We start from the raw sequence: 27642 nt of genomic DNA on the forward strand, positions 1-27642 counted from the left end.
AGTCTTCACTCCTGAAAACCACATACATATTTGACACTTTCTCCTCAACAGCAATGCTCCAACAAGTTTTAACAATAAGGGTTTCAGTCTGTGTAGTAAGTCCCAGCCTTTCCATGTTGAACTGTGGACTGCCTTCTAAAAATGTCACTTTTAAAGAGCCATCTGAGCCTCAGTTAAAGTTACCTCAGGGACTCCCAGTTTTCGGCAGGCTTCCAGAAAGTTTTCCACATTTCTTCTGCATTTGGCCATGCTAAGTTTGGGCTGAAAATGCAGGAAAAGGCATTAGTCAAAGAGGAACCACATCCCTGAGGTACCGCGGCTTTGTTTCAAGACGAAGTGCTGCGAGTTGGGGAAGTACAGCGCGCACAGGGCTCCTGCCTCCGGAGCCGGTCCCAGTGAGATTTAGCAGCGAGCGCTACCTATGAAACCCACCCGCTCCCTAGGGTAGACTCTGGAGAAGGCAGGGCCAACTTTTTCTCTTTAGATTTTTGCACTTACAACTGCTGGTGAGGGGACGTGAATGCTCGCTACAGATCGGGGGCGGATGTGATTGACGAGGTGGCAGAGGACGACCCCATCCATGAGAGCGGCTCCTAGATCTTCATGCAAGCTGATCTTCAGTCTCATCTCGATGCTCTGTAGGGAGAAAAGAGCCAAAGACCCGTGAGTCGATCCCGGTTGCCTGCCCGGGGGAGAAAGCCGGCTGCTGCGGCGGCCAAAGAACGGGTTGGGGCTGGGAAGAAGAGATGGGGGAACATATTCAGGGCATGCTTGGGGCATGAAAATACTCCTTCCTAACCTAGGAATTATTCTCAGTACACTCTGCTTTCTCTTCTGTCACCCACGTCTTCTGATTCCCTTGACCTCTTTTCCAACTGCTTCCGTCTGCAAAACTTTCGACCCGGAAACACCTCCCAAGTTCCCCTCATTTTTCTGATGCTCCAGGTTGTAAGGCCCAGAATCAATCCATCAATCAATCGTATTTATTGAGCGCTTACTGTGTGCAGAGCACTGGACGAAGCGCTTGGGAAGTCCAAGTTGGCAACATCTAGAGACAGTCCCTACCCAACAGTGGGCTCACAGTCTAAGAGGGGGAGACAGAGAACAAAACCAAACATACTAACAAAATAAAATAAATAGAATAGATAGGTACAAGTAAAATAAATAAATAAATAAGGGAAGTGGGGTGTCACCAGTGCTGAGCACAGTGAGAGGGTGTCAATACTTGTCACATTTTTAAGCCCCCCCAATAACTGCTCATTGAGGAGTTGGTCTGGGATCCCTCAGGCCCCCAGAAATTCATTTTCAAGGTGAGGGTTCCATCAGTCACTATGACACAGTGTAAGATCCACCACCGCTGCTCATGTACCTCACGAAGCTGCTCCACAAGCTCTTTCTCTTCTCTCATTTGTTCCATTTTTCTCCGAATTGTAAACTGAGGATCTATGGATTCCAAATTCCTCTGGGGTCTTAGGAATACTGAGATGTGACAGGAAAAAAAAAAATCCTTCATGTACCACAGTTTATTTGCTGCCACAAAAGATATTCAGACAACATCTCAAACCAAGGCACTTTATGGCAAATGATTTTTTTTTTTAAATCAAGCCACAAAAACAATAGTAAATTCCCACTCATAAAATATTTTCCTTGTATAAACACAAAATCTTAACTAGAATTATAATGCATTTACTACCATTTACACTGGTTTTTGTACAAATATTAATTTTTTTATGTTTTAATTGATAATGAATTGAAACTTAGGAAAAGGCTCTGATCATTCATCGGAAACCACCCTTGCATCACTTCTTTCATTCATTTCACCCACTCACTGCTTTGGAATTTGATTTCATAGGTTCAGTGTCATCATTGGTATTTGACTCATAAGTTGCATTCATTTTCAAAGCTATTTTTTCAAAAAAGGTAAAATATGTATTTCTTTGGAATGAATCTTGATATTTCAAATTTTTAAATCATTTAAAGATTTTTTTTTCTGCTGAAAACAGGGCAATGCATTAGAGTCAAGGTACTGAAATGTTAATGAGAAGCAGTGTGGCTCACTGGAAAGAGCCCAGGCTTTGGAGTCAAAGGTCGTGGGTTCAAATCTCACCTCTGCCAGCTGTCAGCTGTGTGACTTTGGGCAAGTCACTTAACTTCTCTGTGCCTCAGTTCCCTCATCTGTAAAATGGGGATTAAGACTGTGTGCCCTCCGTGGGACAACCTGATCACCTTGTAACCTCCCCAGTGCTTAGAACAGTGCTTCGCACATAGTAAGCACTTAATAAATGCCATTATTATTATTATTATTATTATTATTATTAAAGGGCTCTGGCTAGGAAGCAATAAGACATTCATCTCAGTTAATTATTTAATTTCAAACATAATAGAGATCATTATTGCTGACAGGAAATACAGAAGTAAAATCTTTTAATGACAAGCTGCATTCCCAACTAAGTGGCCATTCCTGCTTTTCTATTTTCTTCTACCACTACACCCCAGCTTTGCAGTCTTCACTCATTCATTCATTCAATCACATTTTCTGAGCACTTACCGTGTGCAGAGCACTGTACTAAGTGCTTGGGAAGCACAAAACGGCAATATCTTCTAAAGCCAATTTACACACTGTACTTTGTTCTTTACCCTCCTGCCCCTCACTTCATGACCACTCTCTCCCTGCCTGGAACGCTCCCCTCTTCTCCCCGCAAACCAAAATCTTACAAACCACAGAGTTCCCCCTTTTTCAACTCCCCACCTCCAGCCACCTGAGCGCTTGTGAACACCCAACACCCCACAGGACTTATGCACAAATCTTTCACACTGACTTTATTTTAAGCTTTAACTCGTGCAAATAGCCCCCTTTCCGCCTCTCTGCAAATTATTTTGGAGTTTGCTTCCTTTTCCAGAATGTAAGTAAGCTCTTTTAGGTATGAATGATGCCTTCAAACTCTTCTGCTCCGCTCTCCCTAATGCTGAGTACTGCTCTGTTCACTGAAGGCACTCAAATACTATTGACTAATTGCTTTTACACACAGAATAGTTATCAGTTAGCATTAGTTTATTCGATATTACTCACCTTAAGACACTCCTAAGGTGCATTATTTAACCAAGCAATTAAAAAAAAAAAACCTCGAGTGTTCACGTACATCAACATATAAAAAACAATTAGCATGGCACACGAACTAAGTAACACCGAATAGGCATTACCTATTTGCACCAGCAGCCAGAGCCTCCACAACACTTTCGAGAGCCGGGTTTTTCAATTTTGGGTTAGTTTGGCCGAAATTAAAAAAAAAAATGGGGGTGGGGGGAGAGGGGAGGAAGGGAACAAGTTGCAGCAAAGAAACTAAAAACAAATTTCTGCCTAACTTGCTATGCGAGCCCCTAACACTGCTACTTTGTTCAGAAACAACAGGGCTTAAGAGCTTTGGGCTTCGATTTCCAGGCATCACTTCCTCTTCTATGCCTGTCCCATGTCAACATAAGAAGTGGGGGCTCAGGCACTAGGCCACGGCTGCCTCTTTTTTTTTTTCTAGAAGAGGGCTACGCAATAGAGATTATTTTATAAAGTCTTAGAAGTTTATCAAATGAAAACTTAAAAATGGCCGGGAGACGCTTGCAACCCAGAATAATAATCCAGGTGTCCAGATTATTTAATTACTGTACCAGGGTAGGTTTTGGAAACCAAAGAACAGTTTTCAGGTATTAGTGTTAATATTTGCACTTGGCTTTTAATCTGTTTGGCGTAAAAAGACTTCAGACGATTACAATGCAGTCTGCTTAGGCTGTTTTCATTCTGTGACAATAATTACAACAGTAACACGGGTTTCGGTATCAGCGACTCTCAGTCTCTTTCTCTCATTATAGCTGAACAATAAAGTTAGAGTTAATGGGAGTCAAGCCTTTGGGAAGTCTAGCTCATCAAGCATTACTTCGTTTTAATTTTATACAGCCCAATTTAAATAAGTGCATTGAGCTATTCAAAGTAGGGAATAAAGCTCTACAGCTACAAATCATTTTTGCTTTAACTTCATTTAACTTCAGCATTTTTAAAAACATTTTTTTCTCTATTTACTTGAACTCAGAAATTAATTTAGGTGAAACAGGGAGACTGAAAATGCAAGTAAAAATATTCACTTTAGCTTTAGAGGTGTAACAGTACAAAGGAGAAACAAAACTTTGCTCATCAGCCCACGCTAACTCCAAATCAAGGAGATGGATGTACAAACGGATAAGCCCTGTAGGCAGTAGCCAGTTCCTCCACCCAATGGATAGACAGTATATACATAAACAACAGTACCAGCTGCCCAGAAGATTGTTTTTTTTTCCCAAATGGTTTCATTTCTGGGATTTCAAAACATTATTGTCTGAAATTGAGCTTCAGATTTTGAACGGACAATGCTGGATTCAGAATCTATTTCTCTGGTTGCTAAAAGATCACGCTTGCAACCGTATCCATCATGGCCAATGATTTTTATACACGGGGATGTGATTAAGGTCTACAAAATCACGAAGGAGCATAGTAGAGAGGGCAATAGCCCGTTGTTGGGCAGGGACCATCTAAGTGTTGCGGACTTGTACTTCCCAAGTGCTTAGTTCAGTGCTCTGCACACAGTAAGCACTCAATAAATACGCTTGAATGAATGAATTTGCAGGTGTTCCAACCGAAACTGAGGCTGGTAGGCTTAAAACAACCGAAAGATGCATAGTGGGTGGTAATTCATACCACAAAACATGGTCCGGACTGAAAACATTAGTAAGTTCAAGAGAGATTTGAATAACTTGATCGACATGATGTACATAGTGGGTTACTAGAGGGATAAGTGGGGGATAATATGTCTCATGCAAAAGGTGGGTGGAAGATCTAAGTATCTGTTAGACTACTGCAATTACTGGCCCAAGATGCAAGAACATATTGGGCAGAACTCAAGAGGTAAAAGTTCAGGAAAGACTGACAGGGCTAACAGACAGTTTAGAAATGTTAATGGAAGGCCAGGGAACAGATGAGCTCACTCACCTGAGATGACAAATTCTCTAAGGAAGCTACTATTCCCGCAGCCGCCGCCCACCCCCACTGCCCGGAAGGGTCGTATCCCCACTACGATCATGGACGAGGGCAACTGCAGGAGTCCTCCCCACTCCCAACATATGTTTGTCCTGTGATTTATGATGGGTTTTCTTCATTTTTCTTCTCCAAAATAGTTTACCCCTCCCCTTTACTGTACTCTAAGCCCCCTTCAATATGCCGTGGTAGGGACTTTGAAATTCAATTCTGATTTATTCAAATAGCATATTCTGTGCTTCACATTTGGTGAAGTGCTCAGCACACAGGAAGCACTTAGTAAATACTATTACTAGTCTATTAGATAGTAATCAAAGAGCAAGCATATTCCTAGCTCAGGTCAGGCACCAAAGCACATGAATGCAAATTTCAGCATAACAAGGAGCCCAAATCTTTGTGCTTAAAAAAAAAAATGGTGCAAGCATTTTGACAGTCATGTCACGTTCACAGAACATTAGCAGTCTGCAGTTAAATAAATGGTGACTGCAAACATGGTGGAAAGCAATTAACATGCATTTTTTTTCTCTCTTTCTCATATCGAGTATTGTTTGGTTTCCTTATAATCAAGGATGCGGCTGAATGTACTGTATCTTTTGCTGTTGAGATCCACAGCAAGGCATACACTGTTCACTGGCCTGTTAATGTACAAATTAGGAAAAAAAAATAGTCAAACCACCTACCATCATCACTGTCTCCTTCTGATGGAATATTGTAGCTATAGTTGTCCCATGTTTGTGCCTGTGTAAGGTTGTTGAAGGAGATAGGAGGGAGAGAAAGGGATGGGTCTGTAGGAGAGGAGTGAGCCCATGCATGGAATGAGGAAAAACCAGAGGAGCCACAGCATTTTATACACGGCATTAGGGTTGCATGGAAATGAAGACGATTTCATTTGCATGGATATATTAAAATGTATAATATTGGAAGAGAAGAATGATGGTGCATGGAATAAACAGTGATTAAAAAGGTGTGTTAGTAATTACGAAAAGTAAGCAGTTAATTGTGTTAATCAAAAGTTTCCTCAATCTCAGAGTTTTCTAAAAGTTTATCAGTTCAATAGCAAGAAAGAGTATCTATAGATCACAGATCTGACTTAAGTCAGGGATGGATTTTTTCAGAAATCTCTCCAATGGATTTACTGCTAGAGATTGCACACTCTGCAAACATTCTTCCTAATGTTCCTGGGCCATTTTCTGATCAGGAGGTACTGAGTGACTAATGCTGATATTGAAAACGAACCCCACAGAATATTCCTGATTAGCAAATGTACACGATGGGATGTTTCCAATCGTAAAATATCAAATCATTCACTTAAAGAAAAAGTCTACTAGAGGATTTCTCCGGAAAGAAACATAGACAAGCTGTTTTAAGGACTACGAATTATATTTTACAGTGTGCATCTTGGGTAGCTATACTATCTTCCTCTAAGCCTTCCACATTTCCCATAATACTCAATCTTTCTTCCTCTTTCCTCTTTCTCTCTTTTCTATCAGCAGACCACAGACCCTTCTATCTGTTCTATTTTAGGGCATCCACAGTGCACTGGATTAGAAGAATTTGGAAGTTGATTATAAGAGGATATTCTGAGAAATCTTGCTCTGTTAGTATGTCCACTTCTAGAGTCCTATTCCACTGTCAGCCTAGCCACATCACCAGAGCCACACAAAAAAACTAGGTTCTTCCTAAATTTCTCACGCTATTTCCTTCACTGAGTGTATGCCACCAACTTTCGCTCTTCTCATATCATTAGCTCCCAGTGGGCCAGGGACTGTGTCCAATTCAATATCTTCCTTCACACTGGGTACCCAATAAGTGCAATAAACAAACAACTGCAGGTCATTTTTAAGAGCACGTATACAATGTAAAAAGAGAATGGCCACACTAAGAATACAAGTGTCCATTCAAATCTGTTCACCCTGAACTACTCTCTCGAGTTCTACTTCTGTAATTTTTTTCAGAATTATCACAAAAAGGTGACATGCTACAAGAAATAAAATGGTTCGGGAACTTTGGGGGAAAAAATCAGCTTAATGTGATGTACGCATAAAGTTTTCATCTTATTTTCTCTGGGTGAGTTGATAGCCCTTTCCACAACATGAAAAAGTCCTCAATTTATCCATTTAAAGTCACAGCCATATAGTGAATATTTTTCATTAAATATGCCTACATTTGTAAGGTCTCTTCATGCTCCCTGGAATTTTTCGGGGCAAATTTTGCACGATCTTCAGTGACTGAAGAATGCAGTGCTTTCAGGTTGGTTTAGCCTTCCAACAAGGCAGGTGGAGTACACGTTAATTCCAGTATATTGTAAGCACCTCGAGGGCAAGGATTGTGTCTACCAATCAATCAATCAATCATATTTATTGAGCGCTTACTGTGTGCAGAGCACTGTACTAAGCGCTTGGCAACATATAGAGACAGTCCTACCCAACAGTGGGCTAGTATTTGTGCTCTCCTAGTACTTAGTACTGTGCTCTGCCCACAGTAAGCACTCAAATACCACAGAATGATTCAGCGCTTAGAACAGTGCTTGGCACATAGTAAGTACTTAACAAATACCATTATTATTGCTGATTTTGCTCTTCTACTGAAGCGGTAGGTCCTTCAGCAGAGCGTCAGTATCTATTAAAATACATCTCTCAAGTACGGAGTATATGAAACAGTGGATGCACATTAAAAACTACAAAATCCATATGGGGAAAAAGGCCCTGAAATCCCTTTGAACTATCCAACTGGGAAACAAAACATCTATCCCAAAAAAGACAAGGCAAGAGAAATGTGTTTGGGCAAAAAAAGGTTCTGAAGGCAAGGGGCAGGAGGTTCTCCAGCATAAAACACTGAAGGAAATCTTACCATGTCTTACCACCGAAAATGACTCGGCCTCAAACCACACACAAAATTTCTGGGGAGGAACTGACCCTTAGCCACTTGCTCCCTTGATGTACACAGTGGCCCTGGGACAAAGGGGCTTGTGTGTGTGAAGATGTGAAATCATTTTATGTAAAACCATTACCCCCCCCCCCCCCCCCCCACCTTTTCTTCTATAGGTACTCTTTCTTAACTACAAAGGAGTTGAAACATTTTATGAAGAAATAGGAATCAAAAGGATCAAAGCATGAATAGTGAGAGACAGCACTGGAGTCCAAAGACACCGACACATTGGAGGAACTAAATTCAGGAAATCTGTGAGTGGGTGGCTGCCGGCACAACAAGGAATTTACAGAAAAGGCCTCCCTTTCCAGAAAACTATTTCTGAAACCCAGTACTGGTTCTAAGTGGGATTAGAATGTAGTGAGTTGGAGGTTCTGGGGTTAAAGATCGATTTTGTTTCCGGCGGCAGTGTTGTCCTAGTAATACTGTTAGTACAAAATCTGCTGTGTGACCTTGGACAAATCACTTTGCTTCTCTGGGCCTCAGTTCCCTCATCTGTAAAATGGGGATTAAAACTGTGAGCCCCCTGTGGGATAGGGGCTGTGTCCGACCTGACTAGCTTGCATCTACCCCAGCGCTTAGAACAGTGCTTGACACATAGTAAGCGCTTAACAAATACCATTATTACTGCTATTAATTATTATCACTACAAGGGCCGCTGTGAATTTCTGGTCTAGGCTATTTCTACAGGGGAGCAGGGTGAAGGGGAGGAGATTTGGGAACTGAGTGAGATGGAGAGCTACTTCTCTCACAGCTCCTGGTTTCCCAGAGCTTCTTGTCCCATGTGGGACCGTCGTTCCCCACTGTTCCCCAAATCCCAAGGCCTCCCTAAGGTACCCGACAGCTGCGCCAGAGCCCAGGATGGCGGTGGGAGCTCCCAATGGAACGGCAACACCGGGACTTCAAGACACACAGAACTGTGGGAATCTGGTAATTCCTGGTGCCCATGCTAGAGGCTGTGGGGCCAAGCTTAACAGCCTCACAATATCCCTTCTAACAAGAATTCTAGGAATAGCTGATCCTTGTCTAACACATGTCTTAGATTGGGATTCCCACCTGTATATTCTCCCCCAGTGCTTAGTACAGTGCTTTGCACATAGTAAGCGCTTAATAAATGCCATCATTATTATTATTATTACAGTGCTCTGTAAACAGTAAGCCCTTAATCAATACCACTAATACTGCTAATTATATTTAAGGGCCATGGACTCAGCGAGGAGTTCTCTGCAGTGGATAAGAACTATCCTCACAAACCTCATTTTACTCCACAGTGAAAGAATAACTGTTTGACACCAACCAAAGGAAATGAAGCTGCGAAATAAGGAAACGGCCAAGTGGCTACAATCGACAGCAACTCAGGTATTCTCTTCCCTATTATAATTCATTCTGCAGCTCAGTGCACACACTAGCAAGGAGAAGAAATAGGTAGAGGAACTAGACCTGCAAGCCTACATTTTGGCACTGTTTCTATCGGGGCGGTGGGCTGGTTTTGGGGGCCACAATCCTGGAAACATAACCCCCAGGGCTGCCCAAGGTGGACTGGGAACTCACGCTGGGGCTTTCATTCTGAGCGGGCTCCTGTTGGGTTGGTTGTTCTGGGGGTTGGAGCCTTCAGTTGGAGGGTGGGATAGTTAGTTAGCCCCAAATCCTCCAAATGATCTCTAACTAGACAAAAGCACTGGCCCACAATTGTATTTGATGATTCCCTTATCCTGGGCCCCTCCACCCTCTCCCAACACCGGGTTCCAGTGGTCTGTGCTCAACAAATGCTACCTACTGAATTCTCCGCCGTGGCATTAACTGAATGGGAGATACTCAAACCGGAGCAGATCCCAGGAGCTATCTGGGAGTTCGGAGATGAGAGGTTCAGTCTGAAAATGCTAAACAGGCAAACTCAAAATCTGGCGAGTGGTCTCTCAATCACTATACCACAGGGAGATCTAATCCCTCTAAGGGGAAATTTGAAGGGACTTTCTTCCCCACAGAATCCTGCCACCATGGACTGCACTGGTTCAAAGGGAGATGATTTCAGATGACATGATTTGACGAGTAAGAAGCACACTGAAATCCCAATAATGCTGTTTAAATCTCAAGATACCTGTCTGACAGGTACATCAACCCGCGAGTAGGGGTCAGGATGAACAGAGGTCCCGTTCTGCAGGGAGCGCAAATCTCACCACCGTTTTAAACTTACCCGATCGGGGCTTCAGGCCAAAAGGAGTTGTGTTGTTGGCAGTAGGTGAGCCCGCAGGTAGTCTCTCTTTATTCTGGGGGGGTCACAAGGAAGACAAAGAGTACGAATCAATGATGGCAGAACACGGCTAGGTCATGGAAATACAAACACACATCACTGCTATCCTAGCTTTCATGGGCACTGCCACTGAACTAGGACACACTGAGATAATGGAAAAAAGAAGAATCAGGAAAAAAGAAGAAGAGAAGCAGCATGGCCTAGTGGATACAGCAACGAGTTTGGGAGTTGGAAGGGCCTGGGTTCTAACTGCATTAGTCTTGGCCAAGTCACTTCACTTCTCTGTGCCTGTAACCTCATCTGGAAAATGGGGATTAAGCTTTGTGAGCCCCATATGGGTCAGGGACTGTGTCCAACCAATTTAGGTTGTATCTACCCCCACGCTTAGTACAGTGACAGCCACATAGTAAGTGCTTAACCAATACCATCAAGAAAAGCTTACTCATCAAGCAGGATTTTAAAGTGCTTTGAAAATAATGATTTTACTTTCCTACAGATCAATTCTTTTAAGTGGCTTGCTTTATCCATCATGAAAATCTCAACTACAGGAATTTAAAATAAAAAGCAGAACCTCCGCTTAGTGAGGAAACAGTAAAAGGAGAACCCCCGTCTCACACAGCATTCGTGACCACAGAAAACCCCAACGGACAGTTTCATAAAACACTTTTCCAGAAAGCCTCTTACAAACACTGTGTCCCTTGTGCTGCTTTTCTTCTCTGCCTGGCCATATGGTGACAAATGATACGAATTACACTTCTTTACAAAAACGCCCTTGAGTTTCTTTCAAGATTATGGATTCTGACAAATCGAACATTAGTGAGGAATAGGACCAGATGAGGCATGCAGTAGCACATCCGATCGAGAGAGGTTTCCCCTGAAAGCTTGTAACAGTCAGTCAGCTCAAGAACTCGGCAACCACAGAAAGTTTAAAAGGATCTTTTTTTTCAAAAGAACACCAATCTTCTCTCGCAGGCAACTCACCTCGGTCTGAGTACACTGGGTCCTTGATGTCAGATCGGGCTGCACCTTAACGTGAAAATCATAGGCTGCATTAAGTATTCTGGGCCCTCTGTGTGGCCAATGTTTCCAAGAACAAAGACCACGCCGTTGGGTGGCCCGTTCACACATTCACACAAATGGATGGGATGACTGCACTCCAGCCCTCGGCAGAGGATGAATAAAAGAAAAACTACGGCACACGGAGGGAGACCGGGGTTGTTGCGGCTAAACAAAATGCAGAGTCTTTTGCCAGAAAATCCTTTTCTTTTCAATAAACGGAGAAAGAAAAATGGGCAAAAACTTGGCTGCGCTTCTGCTGGGCACCCCCCACTGTCACACAGCCATGATACTACTGAACTATTTATTCTCCTTTCCTTCTCCTCTGTCCCTGCAATAGACCAGCGCATTAGCAACGAGTTTTGTCCAACAAGATCAACAGCAGGTGGCAGGGCTAGCAGGGTCTGGAACTCATTTATGCAGTATCATTCATCATCATCATCATCAACGCTGCAAAACCACAGAACCATCTGACCCCCAGACCCAAGAAAAATACCCCTGAGGAAAGCAGTCATTAAGGCTTTTTCTACAGTCTGATACAAGTTTGTTTCAGGCCAGTGGCACGTCCAATAGGACCGCCCACGGCAGACTGTCACCCGGGAAACAGTGACTTACACGCCACTGCCCCGGACACCAGCAAACTCTTAAGGAGCAGAGAGGAAGAGGGAGGTTTTTTCTCAAAACGAAAATTAAATTGAGGGAACTTTCCCTATAGGAGCGAATTTCTTCACAGGACTTTCTCAGGAGAATGGCAGTCTGGGTTGATAATGCCGAGAATTCTTTTGAATTGAGGGTAAATGCAAACAGCACCGGTTCCACACAGAGAAACCAGAGAGTAGGTCAGCTCCATTCAGTCCCTGGGCATCGCTGCGCCACAGACACAGCCAACATTTTCCTTTGGGGACAATGGGAGTCATGCGGTTGAAAACACTGTCTTTAAGGGTACTAAGCCCACCACACTCACCGGGGCTCACCCACCTCTCACACAAGCTGACCACAGTACCAGATCTTCAAAATGGTCTAGGACCTGAGGGCTTTAGTCTGCACGGTTTGAGGCTTTGGAATTCACTACTAAGAAGCACCATTATCACTGTATTTAATGAAACTCATACATTAAAGTTAACTTATAGTAGTGCTTTGTTTTTCCCCTTCAATTTAGGAAAGTTGCACACTCTCAAGTTTGAGTCAGTCCGAGGGACTTGACAGCCACGTTCGTGACTGAGTTAGCGAGTAGCTCAATATCTTTCCGGGCCCTTTCTCTTCAGTTCCCAATGCCACACTGTTTTCCAATGTGCTCCTCAAGTTGAACACTTTCACATACTTCTAATTCAGAACACTGGAGATTTTCCTTTCTGGCAGCATTGACCTTTGCTGAAGATGAGGATAGAAGCAGGCAGAGTGGGGAATTCAGGTAGAACCCCAACCTGAATGCCTGAAATTCTTCAGGATCCCTTCCTATCTCCCACTGGGGAAGTTCTGTGGGAAGGGGTGGGAGAAAAGGTTGGGAAATCTGTGCTCAGCGGAAAAGGAAGAGAGGGATCCAGGACTTTTTTCTTCACACAAAAGTTCTGATTCTTCAACTATTTTTGAATTTACCGTAGTCCCTTAGAAATGAAACTTTTCCTCTTTCATCATCCTTTAGATGATATGTTTCTAAATCCTAAATTTTCAGTTTCATCCAATGGACTAAAAATTTTAAAGCTCTAAAACATAATTTTCCTACCCTAAAAACAAACCAAAAAATCATTTACCTTTTAGCCAATCATTTCTTATAACGGTACAGCTTTGTTCAATAATAACCTACAAAACTAACTCGAGACAGGAAGTGGGAATTTTGTGCCCTTAGAATTTAAAAGCTTCACAAGCTGTGCACATTTCTCCTCAGTAAATCAAAACAACAAAAAAAAAAAGGCAAGCCACAGCTAAAACCTCCCTGGAATTTTAAGAATCAGGAAATAACCTAATTATGGTTATTCGAGAAGGGTTCATCTGCCCCTATACAACATTTGAAGCTTGTCCCCAGTTAGCCCACTTCTTTGCAGATAAACGGTCCCAGTGAGAGCCATGGCTCACAACCAAGGCAGCAACTCCCCAATTTCAGATCTGGCTCCATTACACATTCAAACATCTACCCCCTCGTAGCTGACACTGGGTCTCCTCTTCGTGAGGGCATTCCAACAGCCCAGAAAGGTGAGGAGTAGTTGGCTATGGGAAGCTGCCACATATGTGACGGAATGGAGACAGTTTGAGTTCATAAAGATCTAAACTGGAATTGAGCGACAGTCACCCTGTTTTTCTCTCCACCTTCTTTGTCCTCATTCCTCTTCACACCTCATCAATGTTCCAGATGCGGTTCAAGAGGAACCCAAACGCTTGGTACAGTGCTCTGCACGCAGTAAGCACTCAATAAATACGATTGAATGAACAAATGAATAGCAATGCCACAAAGATACTCAACAAATATGATTGAATGAACGAATGAATAGAAATGCCACAAAGAGCCTGTTCTAAATTCCCTGCAAAACTGTTTTTGAACATCACCCAAACTATCATTTCAAAGGGTTGGGGGGTGGGGGGGTGGGGGAGAAACAGGCACCCCTACCTGACTGAAGGGCTGATTTTCACACTGTTCACATGTACTTGTGGTTTCAGACTTGGTTTTCTCTAGGAGCAATTCTCTTCTCGTCAGAATTTCTAATTCTTCTTCTGCATTTTCATCCTGAAATTCGTTTGCTTCATTAATGAAAACAGCCCGCAACTTTGTGAAAACACGCTACGCAAAATACAGCGGGACCTAGTCCGGATCCACAGTGGAAAAGAATACCAAGCAGAAACTAGTGGCTTCACAGTCCAAATCATAAAAGGCAGGCTTGAACTCTGTAGAGTTAAACGCACTGCTCTCTTCAATCATCCATTTCTCACTCTTCCCCCTTCTTCTACCACCCCTTTTGCCTTTAGAACAATCACCAAAACATGTGAATGGATAATTTTCTAGAATGCATTGTCTCCTACGCTGAACTGACAGTAAGCATTCCAAGGATACAGTGTCTACATCTGCACATAGCAGCTGTTTAGCCATCCAAGAGAAATATCTGTCCTTGGCTATATAGCCTACATACCCTGATCTGCCTTTGTCCCGTTACCCTGATGCCCCTGGGCTGCAGGGAGGAATAAGGATGCTGGCAGCACACAGGTCATCACACAGCCTCTTTTTAAAGTTCCTCAGTTTTTGGGGAAGGCTGTTAGTCCTCTGTTGCAGGAGGTAAAGTGGCCCTAGTCATTTTACCTGGAAGCCTCACCCGAACCAGATCATTTTTTAAAAAATTAAATAAAAACAAAGCAGCTGCTAAGAATGGGGCAGTCTTCAGGTGGGCACCTGGATTTTAAGTTTCAAGCCTAAATTAAAGCATTCTGTGCTTTCGAGTGTTTGCTATTGGGGCCGGTTCCAAGAATGGAGGGGTTGGGAGAAGGGAAAGGAGGAAGGGAGAAATGGTCCAGAACCAGATTTGGAGTGGATTATCTGCAGTGTTAATTGTCTGCAACACTGCTTCCTACTGGGCCAGGCAAATGAGATTCAATGGATTTTTTTTTTTTTAAGGCCTTCAGCACTGTGTTAAGTCACCGCAGTAAAATCAATTCTCCGAAAAAAGCAGAAAAGAGGGCTTCCAACTGGGCAATTTTTTTTTTCTTTCGCTGACGGATATTCCTTAATCAGAATTTTGGGGTCGTACCTGACACGTGGGAGAGGTCTCCAGCTGAATTTGACCACTGTAGTAGAACAAAGGGTGGGAGGGAGAAACAGAACATTTAAATGTAAAGCACAGAAAGTGGAACCAAAAAATTTCAGTTTCTATGTGAAAAATGGGAAACACACTTCACTGTGGTGTCTTGTAACTCTAAGGGAGTTGCAGATTCCATGGGATAGAGATTCACAGTACTTCTCTCCGTAATGTCTGTGCTTAATCTGAAAAATGTGAAGTAGAGGAAAAATGAGGCTTTTTAGGTAATGAAGCTTTCAATTTTAACAAACCAAAAATCTTTAGGCCATACTTATCATCATTTTGTTAAATATCAACAGTGCTAAATGGTCTATACAATAAGTTCAAATAATGGAACATATGAAACTAAGGTAGCCAGTACAGTTCACTTCCTGGAATCCAAGTGAATAATCAATCAATGGTATTGAGTGCTTTCTATGTCCTGTATTAAAAGCTTAGGAAGGAACAACAGAACAGTTGGTAGACACGATCCTTGTCCAAGGTTCGTCTACAGGAGACAAACATTCAAAAAATGAGGGATAGGAGAAATAGTAGAGTGTAAGGATATTTACACAGAACATAAAAAAAAAAGCCTGGCTGAGTCAGTCCAACAGTTAACCTATTCTATGTCTCCAGAGCAGCATAAAAGGATCCTTGGTGTAAGAAGATAATTGCCTTTTGACATCTATCCTTCTAGTTAACAATGTGTTAACATCCCTAACTCCCTCCCTTTAATTAACCAGCCTAGTCAATTATCCATCCATTATTCTTCCTGAGAGCACTCTCAGCTTTAACTTTGCTCTCTAAAGAACCACTTTGAACCCTTCCACAAGTGGATCCGCAAACCTCGAGTCTTGGATCTCTCACTGGCCTTCACAACTCCCTGAGGTACTAAATAATAATAATAATGGTATTTGTTAGGTGCTTACTACGTGCCAAGCACTGTTCTAAGCGCTGGAGTAGATAGAAGATTAATCAGGTTGTCCCACCTGGGGCTCAAATTTTACAGACGAGGTAACAGGCACAGAGAAGTTAAATGGCTTGCCCAAGGCTATCTGAGGTGCCACTCAACTCTCTGGGCCTAAAACCTACCCCTTCAAGCTTCCCTCTAGACTGTAGCCTGGAATGCCCTATATTCAATCCATTTCCTGAACAATATGGTGTTCAGTCTTAGGGGCAGCAATCAATTAATCTTAGTGGGCAGGGAACATGTCTACCAACTCTGTTGTATGGTACTCTCCCAAGTGCCTGCACACGGTAAGCACTCAAAAAAGACTGTGTGGAGAACACTACCCTAAGCGCTTGGGAGGGTACATTAAAAGTAGACCTGATCTCTGCCCTCGAGAAGCTTACAAACTGCACCAACCTGCTGAAAAATAGTCTGGTCGGTGAAAATGGCTCCCCACCCCAGGACCTTCTGAGTGTAATGCTGATTGAATTACCAGCCACTGAGTGCCCAGAGGGTCCCTGGGAATGTTCCTGGGTGGTAGCAAAAACATATTGCCTTTCAGGACACATTCTCAATGCTTCTGCAATTCATTTAGGCAACTGGGATTTCTCATTTTTAAATGCAAACTTTCAGATACTACCGAATTCGCCATTCTTCGCTGTTTTCAAGATATTACATTGTGAAACCCTAAATATGCAGTTCTATCCCGTGATGAATCCCATGTTACGGAAAGGGAACTTATCTAAGCACTTAGTACAGTGTTCTGCACACAGTAAGCACTCAAATACTAGTGAATGATTGATCGACTGATCATCCCAACACCTTGACTGGTAAGAACCCAGTCATTCCTTCCAACATGGGATCATATTCTATCCAGACCAACAGAAGTTGTCAGACAAACATGCCCTAATTTCCTAACAGTGCTTGATCAAAAACACAGAACAAACACATTAGGAAAGAACCGGGTGCACTGACCACTTGGGCAAACAAAATATTCTCCAGACATATATCTGAAATCAGCTTGATAAAAGAATTGAATCTACAAAAATTAACAAAAGTTTAAGAACCAGCATAAAAAGAATAACTGTTGGCAATCTGCAAGTAAATAGGTGGGCAAACACCTCCCATCATAAAAGTTATTGTGAATTATGGTCTCAAATAGGAAAGCACAGGTTTACTCACCTTTTGAAAAGCAAAAAGAAAAAAGCTTGTGAGTTGCTTGCATTTTTAAAACTGAGAAAACTAAATAAGGAAAGTGGGGCATGTTTCTTTTAAAATTCAAGAATCCCAATAATACACACATTTTAATCACGGCTTTCAGAGGGATCGAGGATCAAAGGAACATAAACGTACCTGTTGGGATCTTGTAACAAATCGACAGCTTCTCTTAGTTGATCTATCATTGCTATGTCCATGTCCTTTTTATCTGATGAACTTGTTCTGCACCATAAAACCGGGCATGGAAAACAAAGAAGTTACTATGAGCAACGACCAATTACTTAAGATGAAAGCTTTCAAGTAGACATTCCAGGAACAAAAACGACTCTGGGCCTCCTTCCAGCTGTTTCTGACCCAAGCTGGCTCCCTACAGAGAAAAGCATGCCCTGCCAACAATCAGGAAAATCTCCTTAGCTCTAACTTGAATCTGGTGCAGAGATAAGAAACATGAGAGTCAGGTAAGAGGAATTCTAGCCATTCCAACCACAGGTAATCCCCCAGTTAGCATGCTGCTGACATCTTCCCTCAGACATTTTAGGTCTTGACAATTTTGCTTAATGGAAGCCTTTCCTGGAAGGGGCTGAAACGCCTTCTCTTGGAAAAAAAATGAGATGTCCTAATTCTTGTTTCACTTTCATCCACATTCCTTTTCTGTTTCCTTTGCCACCTCCTCTTCCTCTCCCCACCCTCTGAGGGCATTCAGGATGCCCGGGCCAGGTCTCTCACTTCAACAATCAGAATCCAACTGTCTTATCTTCCTCTGAAATAACTCCCAAAACTGTAACTCATCTTAATTCTGTTTCCCCCCTTTAGACTGCAAGTTCCTTGTGGGCAGGGATCACATGTACCAACTCTGCTACATTTACCAAAAGCTTAGTCCAGGGCTCTGTACACAGTAAGCTCTCAAATATTATTGACGGATTAATCAACCATTATCATTCAGTGCCTACTGCACACAGAGCAGTGTACTAAGCACTTGGGAGAGTTCAACAAAATTAGTAGACATGATTCTCTGCCCTCAAGGTGTGGCAGAGGAATTGGAGGGGGGAGAACAGACACTAAAAGTAAATTACCAATCGGAGGACAGAGGATAAATGGAAAAGCATGTAACCTACTGCTTATGGGAAGGTAAGATATGTACAGAAATGCTAACCGTGGGTGTGGGTTGGTGTAGAAGTGCTGAGGTGAGAGTTGTGGGGACATATCCTGGGAAGAACAGAAATTATTCAGGAAGGCCTCCCAGGGGAGGTGTGATTTTAAAAAGGCTTTAAAGATGAAGAGAGTTGTAGTCGATCGAATTTCAGGAGGGAGGGAGCTCCAGACAGGTGGGAGAGACAAGAATGAGGCAGTGACAGTGAGTAGATTAGGTTGAGAGGAACAAAGCATGCAAGCTGGGGCGGGGGCAGTAGGAGAGGAGGGGATAAGTGTGAGGGAGAGAACTGTTCAAGTGCCATGATGCTGATGTTCACACTCCCACAACCCTTACTGATTCACACACTTGGACTCTTGGAATCATTTTTGACCCTTGCCCCTCGGTCATTCCCACATCCAAAATAATGTGGACAGAGATATGCACGTATCTGTAATTTATTTATTTATATTAATGTCTGTCTCCCCCTCTTGACTGTAAGCTCGTTGTGGGCAGGGAATGTGTCTGTTTATTGTTCTAGTGGACTCTCCCGAGCATTTAGCACAGTGCTCGGCACACAGTAAACACTCAATAAATATGACTGAGTGACAGAGACCACACAGGCACTGCCAATGTGCTGAAAGCCCTACCCATTAGCTCATTTTACCCTGTGCTCTAGCAGGAACAGAACAGACAGGGACAAGAGAATGTGAGAACCGCCCCCGGCACTTTAATCAATTCCTCTGTAATCCATCAATCAATGATATTTACTGAAGGCTTACTGTGAGATAATATGATTCAATAGAGTTCACAGTACTAGTAGTACTAACATTTGTTAAGCGCTTACTGTGTATAGAACAATGTACTAAGCATTGGGAGTGATGGGAAGAGAATACCTACGTATGATTAGACACAGTCCCAGAGATGACAGCGACCCCATATTCAGAAAAATTATGTGTGCCTCTCTTTTCAACTATAAACCTGGAGAATACTACCTTATAGAAAATCTTCAAAAATTCTTCTCCGACATACTCTCCACCTGGAAGTAAAATGAGTAAGGATTCCCGACCAGGAATGATCAGGACCAAAATGATCCGGCCAATAACTGCTTTCAAACTCGCATAAATCAGTACTCACATTCTTTCTGTTTGCCAGTGGGCATCCTCTTCTATTCGTAACAATTCCTCACAGCCATCTGTTCTGCCCTGTGGACAGAGATCACAAAGGACCTGAGAAAGGCGCTCTGTAACAACCAGAATCAGTGCTTGGCCTGCCTCATATACAAACTGGAGAGAGGGTAATCAAAGCAGATTAAAAAGCTATGCATTTCTCTTTCTCAGTATCCTTCATCAGTTTCGAACCTGATTAGGCAGTGTTGCCTAACGGAAGGAGTAAGCACCTGGAGTCAGGAGACCTAGGTTTTAGTCCCAGCTCTGCCATTTGGCTGCTGTGTGATCTTGGCCAAGACTCTTTGATTCTCTGGGCCTCAGTTTCCTCATCTGTAAAGTGGGGATGAAATATCCTTTTTTTTCTTCCCTAATACTATGAGTCACATATAGGACAGGGACTGTATGTGATTTGATTTATCCTGTATCTACTACAGGGTTTAGTTTTGTGTCTGGCACACATTAAGCACTTCATACTATTATTATTGTTATTATTATTATTATTAGGCCCTTGTAATCAGAGAGAGAGAGAGAGAGAGAGAGAGAGAGAGAGAGAGAGAGAGAGAGAGAGGGAGAGAGCGCAAGGCCACGTACTCACAGAAAATTGGCTAATAAATTCCTCAAATTTAAATGTTTTGGGTTTTTTTTTCCAAATGCACTCAACAGCTGAGCTAGTCCATAGAGGAGAGCTCCCTTTCCTCTGTGAGTTTTTAAGTGACTTCTTCCCTTTGTCGTTCCATGGGTTTCCACCTTCCAAAATCTCCGCCTGGCAGGAACATCTGCAGCAATACACCCAAAGGCTAAATTGAAAGCCAGCCTGGAATGGGCGTCCATTTTCCTGGAAGATGAAAGGACTGCCCATGTCAGGGCTTCTGGCACCCCATTAAATAGGCAGGGGAATACTAGCCAATCCTGGCCAGATGTGCCACTGAGGAGTGTGCAGGCTTTTCCCTGGGTAGGTGGCCAGCAGCCCAAGGTCAGTCTTTGGTTGAGAAAACACAGCCCTTTCCTTTATCTGCTGACCTTTAACCATGTGCAGGATGCAGTAGACGTCACTGGATCCCTCCTCTGTTCATGCCAATGCACACTGTTTTTCAAAAGGCGCAAGTTCTTGTGTACTTTCAATTTCCTCGGGAATATACCCTTGCCTGTCAGAAACCACCTACAGAAACATCTGGCTTTTATCTCTGCTTTTAAATTACAGCAGCTACAAACGTTTACCCTCTCATCTGCATTTGAAACATGACGGCCGTCGGAGTCAAACACCCAATTTATTCTTTCAGAACATAATGTGAGCTTGGGTGGCTTTCTGTAAAGTTATGCCGCAGTAATTGCTACGGTACAAGTCCAGGGAAGCCGACTCTATGGAAATGAGAAAGGCAACTAGCTGTACACTACCCTGCCTCACTCCTCAACTTGGGAAATGACGGCGGGAATAATAACGATGGTATTTGTTAAGTGCTTACTATGTGCCGAGGACTGTTCTAAGCGCTGGATATGAGTGGCTACCGGCATTGCTCCTTGGAGCTGGGTTTCAGGAGGAGACCCTGCAGATGGAAGTGGAGCTGCCACTTTCTGCATTTGACCCTCCTGCAATCAGTGGCTAAAACACCTCCCCGTCCCCAATCTGACTCCAGGGGTGGGAGCTACAGGAATCCTCTCCAGACTACCTGCCAGTCCACCCTGGTCACCCACCACCCACTACCCCCACCTCCTCTTCATCTTCATCCTCTTCCAGCCCCTGCCTTTCCCTCCTGTCTGGCCCCTGGATTTCCCTTTGGTCCCACCTCCTGGAAAACACACCCACTCTTGAAACGCTGCCCCAATTCATGCCTGGAGTCACATAAAATGTTGGCACCAATGTTCGTGACTTCCTATAATTCCACAGGAAGACAGGGGGCAACTGTGATTATATTCTATAACAAACATGCTTAACTCAGTGGAACTGAGATCCGGCAACGCTGATAGCTGCTAATCATTGTATCGCAAACTGTTTTATTCTTGTTCACTAAATGTGTAATGTAAACCAGGGCCAACAGCTGAGTGGTGACCTTTTCACCCTAGAGCAGGTTTTAAACACTTCAGGAAAACAAACACAACCAGAAGTGCTAAAATTGAAAACTTGGGTTGAGACAACCAACAGAGCATTTGGCAGAGGAGCAGGAATACCAGGCATTGGCTTTTGCTCGATCACTCATTTCACTGTGATCTTCAATTAGTCAAGCATCTCATCGTCTCACTTTCCCCTCTTGTAATTTGGAATAAAAGTCCCATCTGCCACACTGTGGCCCTGGGTGAGACAATGTGGAAACAGCTCTGATCACCTTATCATCCTAGCTTACTATGCTCTTGCTTTTTCAGTGGATGTTTAGTTCACAAGTTCTAGTTTGAGTCGAATATGACGCATGCCAGAGGTCAGTATGGGGGAGGTTGGAGGCCATCAGGTCCTGTGCGAGTAGGATGGAAATGGGTGATCCTGTGAGTGGGGAGCAGCAACTGGAGCATCCCCACGTCAATTAAGAAATCCCTCCCTTTCTGAACATTTCAGGAACAAGGGGACATACTTCCACTGGTTCTATGGGGTCCGTTCAAAAAACGGAGGCTTCTCAACTCTGTTTTTGCTACACAACTTTTTGGTTACAGCCAACAGAGCCTTTCTCACATATATATATGTATATATGTTTGTACATATTTATTACTCTATTTATTTATTTATTTATTTTACTTGTACATATCTATTCTATTTATTTTATTTTGTTAGTATGTTTGGTTTTGTTCTCTGTCTCCCCCTTTTAGACTGTGAGCCCACTGTTGGGTAGGGACTGTCTCTATATGTTGCCAATTTGTACTTCCCAAGCGCTTAGTACAGTGCTCTGCACATAGTAAGCGCTCAATAAATACGATTGATTGACTGATTGATTGATTTCTACAGGAGCCTCCTCACAGGAAGGCCTTTCCAGGGAGAAGCATGAGCTGCAGGCTAGTAAAGGAGAACTACGGCAAAGAACCCAAGCCCCAGGGTGGCAATGATCTTTTAACACCTCAGGCAAATAACGGCTCACGGGGCTTAGACGCAGACCTTAATTTGCAAAGAAAGAAGTTCCAGGGCTCCAGTGATTCTGTAATCTCACTTTTGGAATCTGCAATGGCTTTGAATGTGTGGTAGCATTACTGCTATCACTGCCAATGACAACAATGCTACCACATATACAATCATAGAAAGTACACTTGAAGGAGAATGCTACTGCTATACAGTGTAAGAAAGGTAGAAGTTTAGGACAGCTGACTACAATCTAAAAATGTAGATTTCATTTTTACTAGCATAACTAAAATAGCAAGTCCACGAAGTGCCAAGTCTAGAGGCACCAGAGGTGAACCGGACACAAATTAAGCCCTGCTCTGACCTAACTTTGATGACTTTGGCACTCAGCACCAGCTCTTACTGAGAGCAATGAGGCAGTCATATCCATCATTTGGTTCTATCTGAAAGTACAGATGCAAAGGCCCTCCTTAAGCCCGCTGTAGTTTCCATCTCCTCGCCTAATTATCGTCTTAGAAAGATCAATTGTCAACCTAAGACTTTGATGCCATTTTAAATAATATTCTGTTGTGGAAGATAGTTCTGGGGGAAGGTACTGTGATGCTAACCTTACTTAGTCCATGGAAGTTCTAAAACGGATCTCTAGTTAACTGAAAATCTCCTCTAGCATCACAGGACGGTTGTGTGACTATCTCTCCTTGACCAGCTGAACACAAAATTAGAAATTTATCCCAAATACTGTGTGTTGGCAGGGGCAAAGTAGGTGGGCCAGGGGTCCGGAGGAAGAAGGGAATCTCATAGTTTGGGCATAGCCAGCTAGCCCCTGCATCTGAAAAGTGGGTGTAAGATCAAGACCAATCGATCCTGAATAAAACCCGAGACACCTTTTCTCAGTTACCTGCAGCTGTGCTACTGGAACTGTCTTCCTACAAAATGGCAGCCACGATGCATCTGTGTCCTCGTTGACTACCACGCTCAACTGCAGTGTCATTTCAACTGCCCACATTTTTACAGAGAACAGTGCCAACCAATCTGTCCCAACCGCTTGCTCAACTCTTCAGAGTAGACATGAGCTTATTTTTACAAATGGTCCTTAAAAACTTGCCTTGATGTAGCTCATAAATTCGGTAGTGAGTGCATCTGTCCCAGCAGTGATTTGGTTTCTTCCTTCTCCACTATTATCACTGTTAGTCAAATGGGAAGGAGGCTCCTGGTGAAATTCCACTAATGAGATCATGAAGGATAAAACAGAAAAAGGTATAAGAATGATTTCAGATTTAATAACACTGTTCAGCTACTACAACCTGACCAGTGCGCTTTGCTCCACTAATGCTAACGTACTCATTGTACCTTGATCTTGTCTATTTCGCTGCCAACCTCTCAACGCACATCCTGCCCCTGGCCCAAAACGCCCACCCTCTTCATACCCGACAACCACTCTCCCCACCTTCAAAGTCTTATTGAAGGCTTATCTTCTCCAAAAGGCCTTCCTTGATTAATCCCTCACTTCCTCTTCTCCCACTCCCTTCTGTGTCACCCTAGCATTTGGATTTGCACCCTTTATTCACCCCTTCCTCAGCCCCACGGAACTTATGTGCATCTCTGTAATTTATTTATTTAATGTTTGCCTCCCCCCCACCCCCAGACTCTAAGCTCATTGTGGCCAAGGAACATGTCTGTGTTATACTGTATTATACTGCCATGCTATACTGTATTTTCCCAAGCCCTTAGTACAATGCTCTGCACTCAGTGAGCACTCAATAGATACAATCAATTGACTGACTGATGGAGCGAGCGTGAATAACTGAAATCCACAGAAAGCAAAAACCTCATTTTGACTAAATCAAACAAACAACCCAATCCACACCAAGCCTTGTTTGGGGTAGTGTTGCTTGGAGTGGTTTATGTTACTAATGAGGAGCCAGGGAAGGCCCTGTCTTTTGCCCTCAACTGCAGGCCCAAGGTATCAGTGGGCTCAGAGCAAGACTGTCAGTCAGCCTGGACAAGGCCCCACTTGACATAGACCTATAGCTATAGTAGGTGCCCTATTTGCTCCATCTCCTACATGGTCCTAGGCCCTGTAATCCTGCTCTAGTACATAGATAACAGTGATTCTGACTCTCTATACTTGATAAATGATCCCATACAAATCCCTACCCTTTCACTGAAGCAGTCTTAAGATCAGCCATTTTCTTGCTCAATCCACATGGATATTTTACAACAGGCTTATACACAAAATCTAAAAAATACCATATCATATGGGTGTTTAATTTCCTCCAGCCACTGGAAGTAAAATGGCATCAATATTCTTCTCAATGAGGCTTGTATAACAATAATTTTGGTATGTGTTCCTATGTGCCTAGCACTGTATTAAGCACTGGGGTAGATACAAGATAATCAGGTCCTACATGGGGCTCACAGCCTAAACAGGAGGGAGAACAGGTACTGAATTCCCATTTTGCAGGTGAGGAAACTGAGGCACAGAGAAGTGAAGTGACTTGCCCAAGGTCACAGAGCAGATATGTGGTGGAGCTGGGATTAGAACGCAGATCCTCTGACTTCCAGCCCAGGCTCTTTCCACGCTGCTTCTCAATAAATCAATCAGTGAGCATCTTGAGCTCACCCTGAGCATCTCACTGGACAAACAGACCTGTTACTGCTTCCATGATCATTTGAAAAAATGAAAATATTAGAACAAGTTTTAAAAAAATAATCCTTCCCTTCCTCTTTATTCTTTAAAATCATTCAGGTAAATGTCAAGAGGGCACTCAGCACCCTACTTTGCCAAGAATCCTGCTGCCATTGTTGGAGAAGGAATTCAGATCCTGTCATATCTGACTCAGTAATAGTATACTTAGTTTGGAGGATCAGACCTTTACCTGGACTAAGGCGAGGACATGAGTCGTCTTTGATTATCTGTTCTTCTTCCACAATGTTAGACATTGGCACATTGAGGCTGACAGTATCTTCATCAGAAGGCTGAAAAGAAAAAGCGCAATGGTTTTCTTTAACAAAACTGAAACTCCTAGCTGTAGAAATTAATTGCATCTACTGAGTGCTTACTTTAGGCAGAGAACTGTGCTAAGTGCTTGAAGGCAGAATTAAACCTTAAAATGATTTTCTGGAAGTGTTTCTGGAAATTGTGACCAATCTGTCTCCTCAAACTCATAAAACCAGGAATCAGATGGGAGGAAAAGATATGGAGATTGAATAATGTGTATTAGAATTCAGAGATAATTCTAACTATACTAGTATCTTTATCCTATGCTTAATACATCACTTCAAAAGAAATGACAGTACTTAAGCGATGCGGAAACAAAAGGCAATTTAGAAAATCCAAGTGCTTCAGGAATAAATTACCAATACATCAATTACTGAGCAGGAAGAATTTGATTTGAATCAAAAATCAGGAAACCTGAATTTAATGAGTTCTCTCTCCACCACCAGCACCACCACCACCACCAGATTCATCAGACCACAGTCCTACCCATCTGCAAGCAAAGCTCTAACATTCCACCTCCTCCAAAAAGGCTTCTCCAATTAATTCCCAAACCCTACAAGTCACATCAAATCAACAATACAGTTCATACTTATGACTCAAGAAAGTGGGTGTGCCTTTCTGTGGCAAACTGCTGGACATTTCTAGAACTTTGTCAAACTTTAGCTTGATGCTCCACTTGCAGCAAATGGTTTGAGAAACGTCTTAAGACACGATGGAGTCTCCTGCTGAGAACCACAGATACAGCTTGTCCTGTAATCCTGATATCCTACGCATCCAAGAATCTAGTTTCCCTTTTCTTGCTTCAAAGAAACAAACTATGTTTGATGTTCTTTATCCTACAAGAGTAGAGGGGGAAATTTACCTGCAACTGCAGTAGAAGACTAGCCAGAAAAGAATGAGGTAAAGACAGAATCATTTATAAGACTGAACACAGAAAGAAGTAAAAAATTTCTTCTGCATGAAAATGTATTCTCAGAAGTGTTGCCAGGTTATTCCAATCATGACTGTGCTGATCGGCAGAAGGGAAGGAGGATGGGCATGATCTACTTGCGGGACAAAACCTCTCCACCTTCTATTTGCCTTGGTCTTACACTGCTACATAAAATTCCCAAGTTGTGCGTTGAAAACTAAAGGTAAAGAATTGCTTGCTTTGAATAACAGAGATTTTCTTTTAAAAATACCAACATATACTCTGAACTAGCAGAAGCAAATGACAGCAGCCCTTTAAAAACAATTTTATAATTGAAATATAATATAATCCTTCAAGACTAACCATACCAAGTACAGTGTGTCATTTGTTTGACTGATACTGTATAAAAGTGTGTGCCAGATGCGTTTAGTCATCGTGACTTAGTGGAAAGAGCATGAGACTGGGAATCAGGAGATCCAGGAGCAAGTCCCAGCTTTTCCACAGGCCCAGTGATGATTAAGGGAAAGTCACTTAACTTCTCTGTGCCTCAGTTTCCTCATTTGTAAAATGGGGAGCAAATATCTGCTCTCCCTTAAACTGTGACAGAGACTGCATCCGATCTAATTATCTTGCTTATTATTATTATGCAGGGCTTAGCACTTCATAAATGACATTGTTTCCATATCTACATGTATATAACAAAGGTAGGCTTCTAATACAGTCAAGGACCGGGCTAATTTTAATGAGGGTTAGAGGGATAATGACTGAAGCCTACAGTTCTTTGAAATATACAGACAAAAATTAAAGGGGTTTCATGAGGGGATTCTCAAAGCCTGAAATTAAGAACAAGCCAACAAAAATATACAACCACCACTCAAACTTGGAATGAGGGAAAGGGAACTGGAGGAAAAACAGTCAATTACAGCTTGTATAGGAAAATAATAAAGCATACCAAAAAATCAGAAAGCTTAAACCGAATGAAAGGCTGAGCAAAGTGAAAAAAAGATTTAAACACAGAAAGGAAAAGGAAATAAGAGCAAGATATTAGATCTAATAATAATACGGATGGAAATGGAAGTGGTAAGGACTCTACAGGACATAACACATTAAACAATTCTTTCAGAGGCTCACTTCAACAAATACTTGCTGAATCCACAGGGGCTAGGGGCACTTAATAAAA

At 42.7% G+C, this 27642-nt stretch overlaps 1 protein-coding gene across 1 annotated transcript in view; it reads right to left on the reverse strand.

The window, feature by feature from the left end:
• Window positions 1-27642, reverse strand: part of LRCH1 (leucine rich repeats and calponin homology domain containing 1) — a 128576-nt gene that overhangs the window by 7894 nt on the left and 93040 nt on the right. The window contains exons 8-20 of the mRNA XM_038761643.1: window positions 25431-25530; window positions 23657-23775; window positions 19483-19550; window positions 17352-17438; window positions 15166-15255; window positions 15023-15059; window positions 13894-14010; window positions 11217-11261; window positions 10179-10251; window positions 5737-5841; window positions 1370-1479; window positions 499-636; window positions 184-261 (exon numbers count right to left, since the gene is read on the reverse strand). Coding sequence (XP_038617571.1) covers window positions 184-261; window positions 499-636; window positions 1370-1479; window positions 5737-5841; window positions 10179-10251; window positions 11217-11261; window positions 13894-14010; window positions 15023-15059; window positions 15166-15255; window positions 17352-17438; window positions 19483-19550; window positions 23657-23775; window positions 25431-25530 — 1167 coding nt within the window. The remainder of the gene's footprint in view (window positions 1-183; window positions 262-498; window positions 637-1369; window positions 1480-5736; window positions 5842-10178; window positions 10252-11216; window positions 11262-13893; window positions 14011-15022; window positions 15060-15165; window positions 15256-17351; window positions 17439-19482; window positions 19551-23656; window positions 23776-25430; window positions 25531-27642) is intronic.

This window comes from Tachyglossus aculeatus, chromosome 20 (assembly GCF_015852505.1).
Source record: "Tachyglossus aculeatus isolate mTacAcu1 chromosome 20, mTacAcu1.pri, whole genome shotgun sequence".
NCBI classification, from domain to species: domain Eukaryota; kingdom Metazoa; phylum Chordata; class Mammalia; order Monotremata; family Tachyglossidae; genus Tachyglossus; species Tachyglossus aculeatus.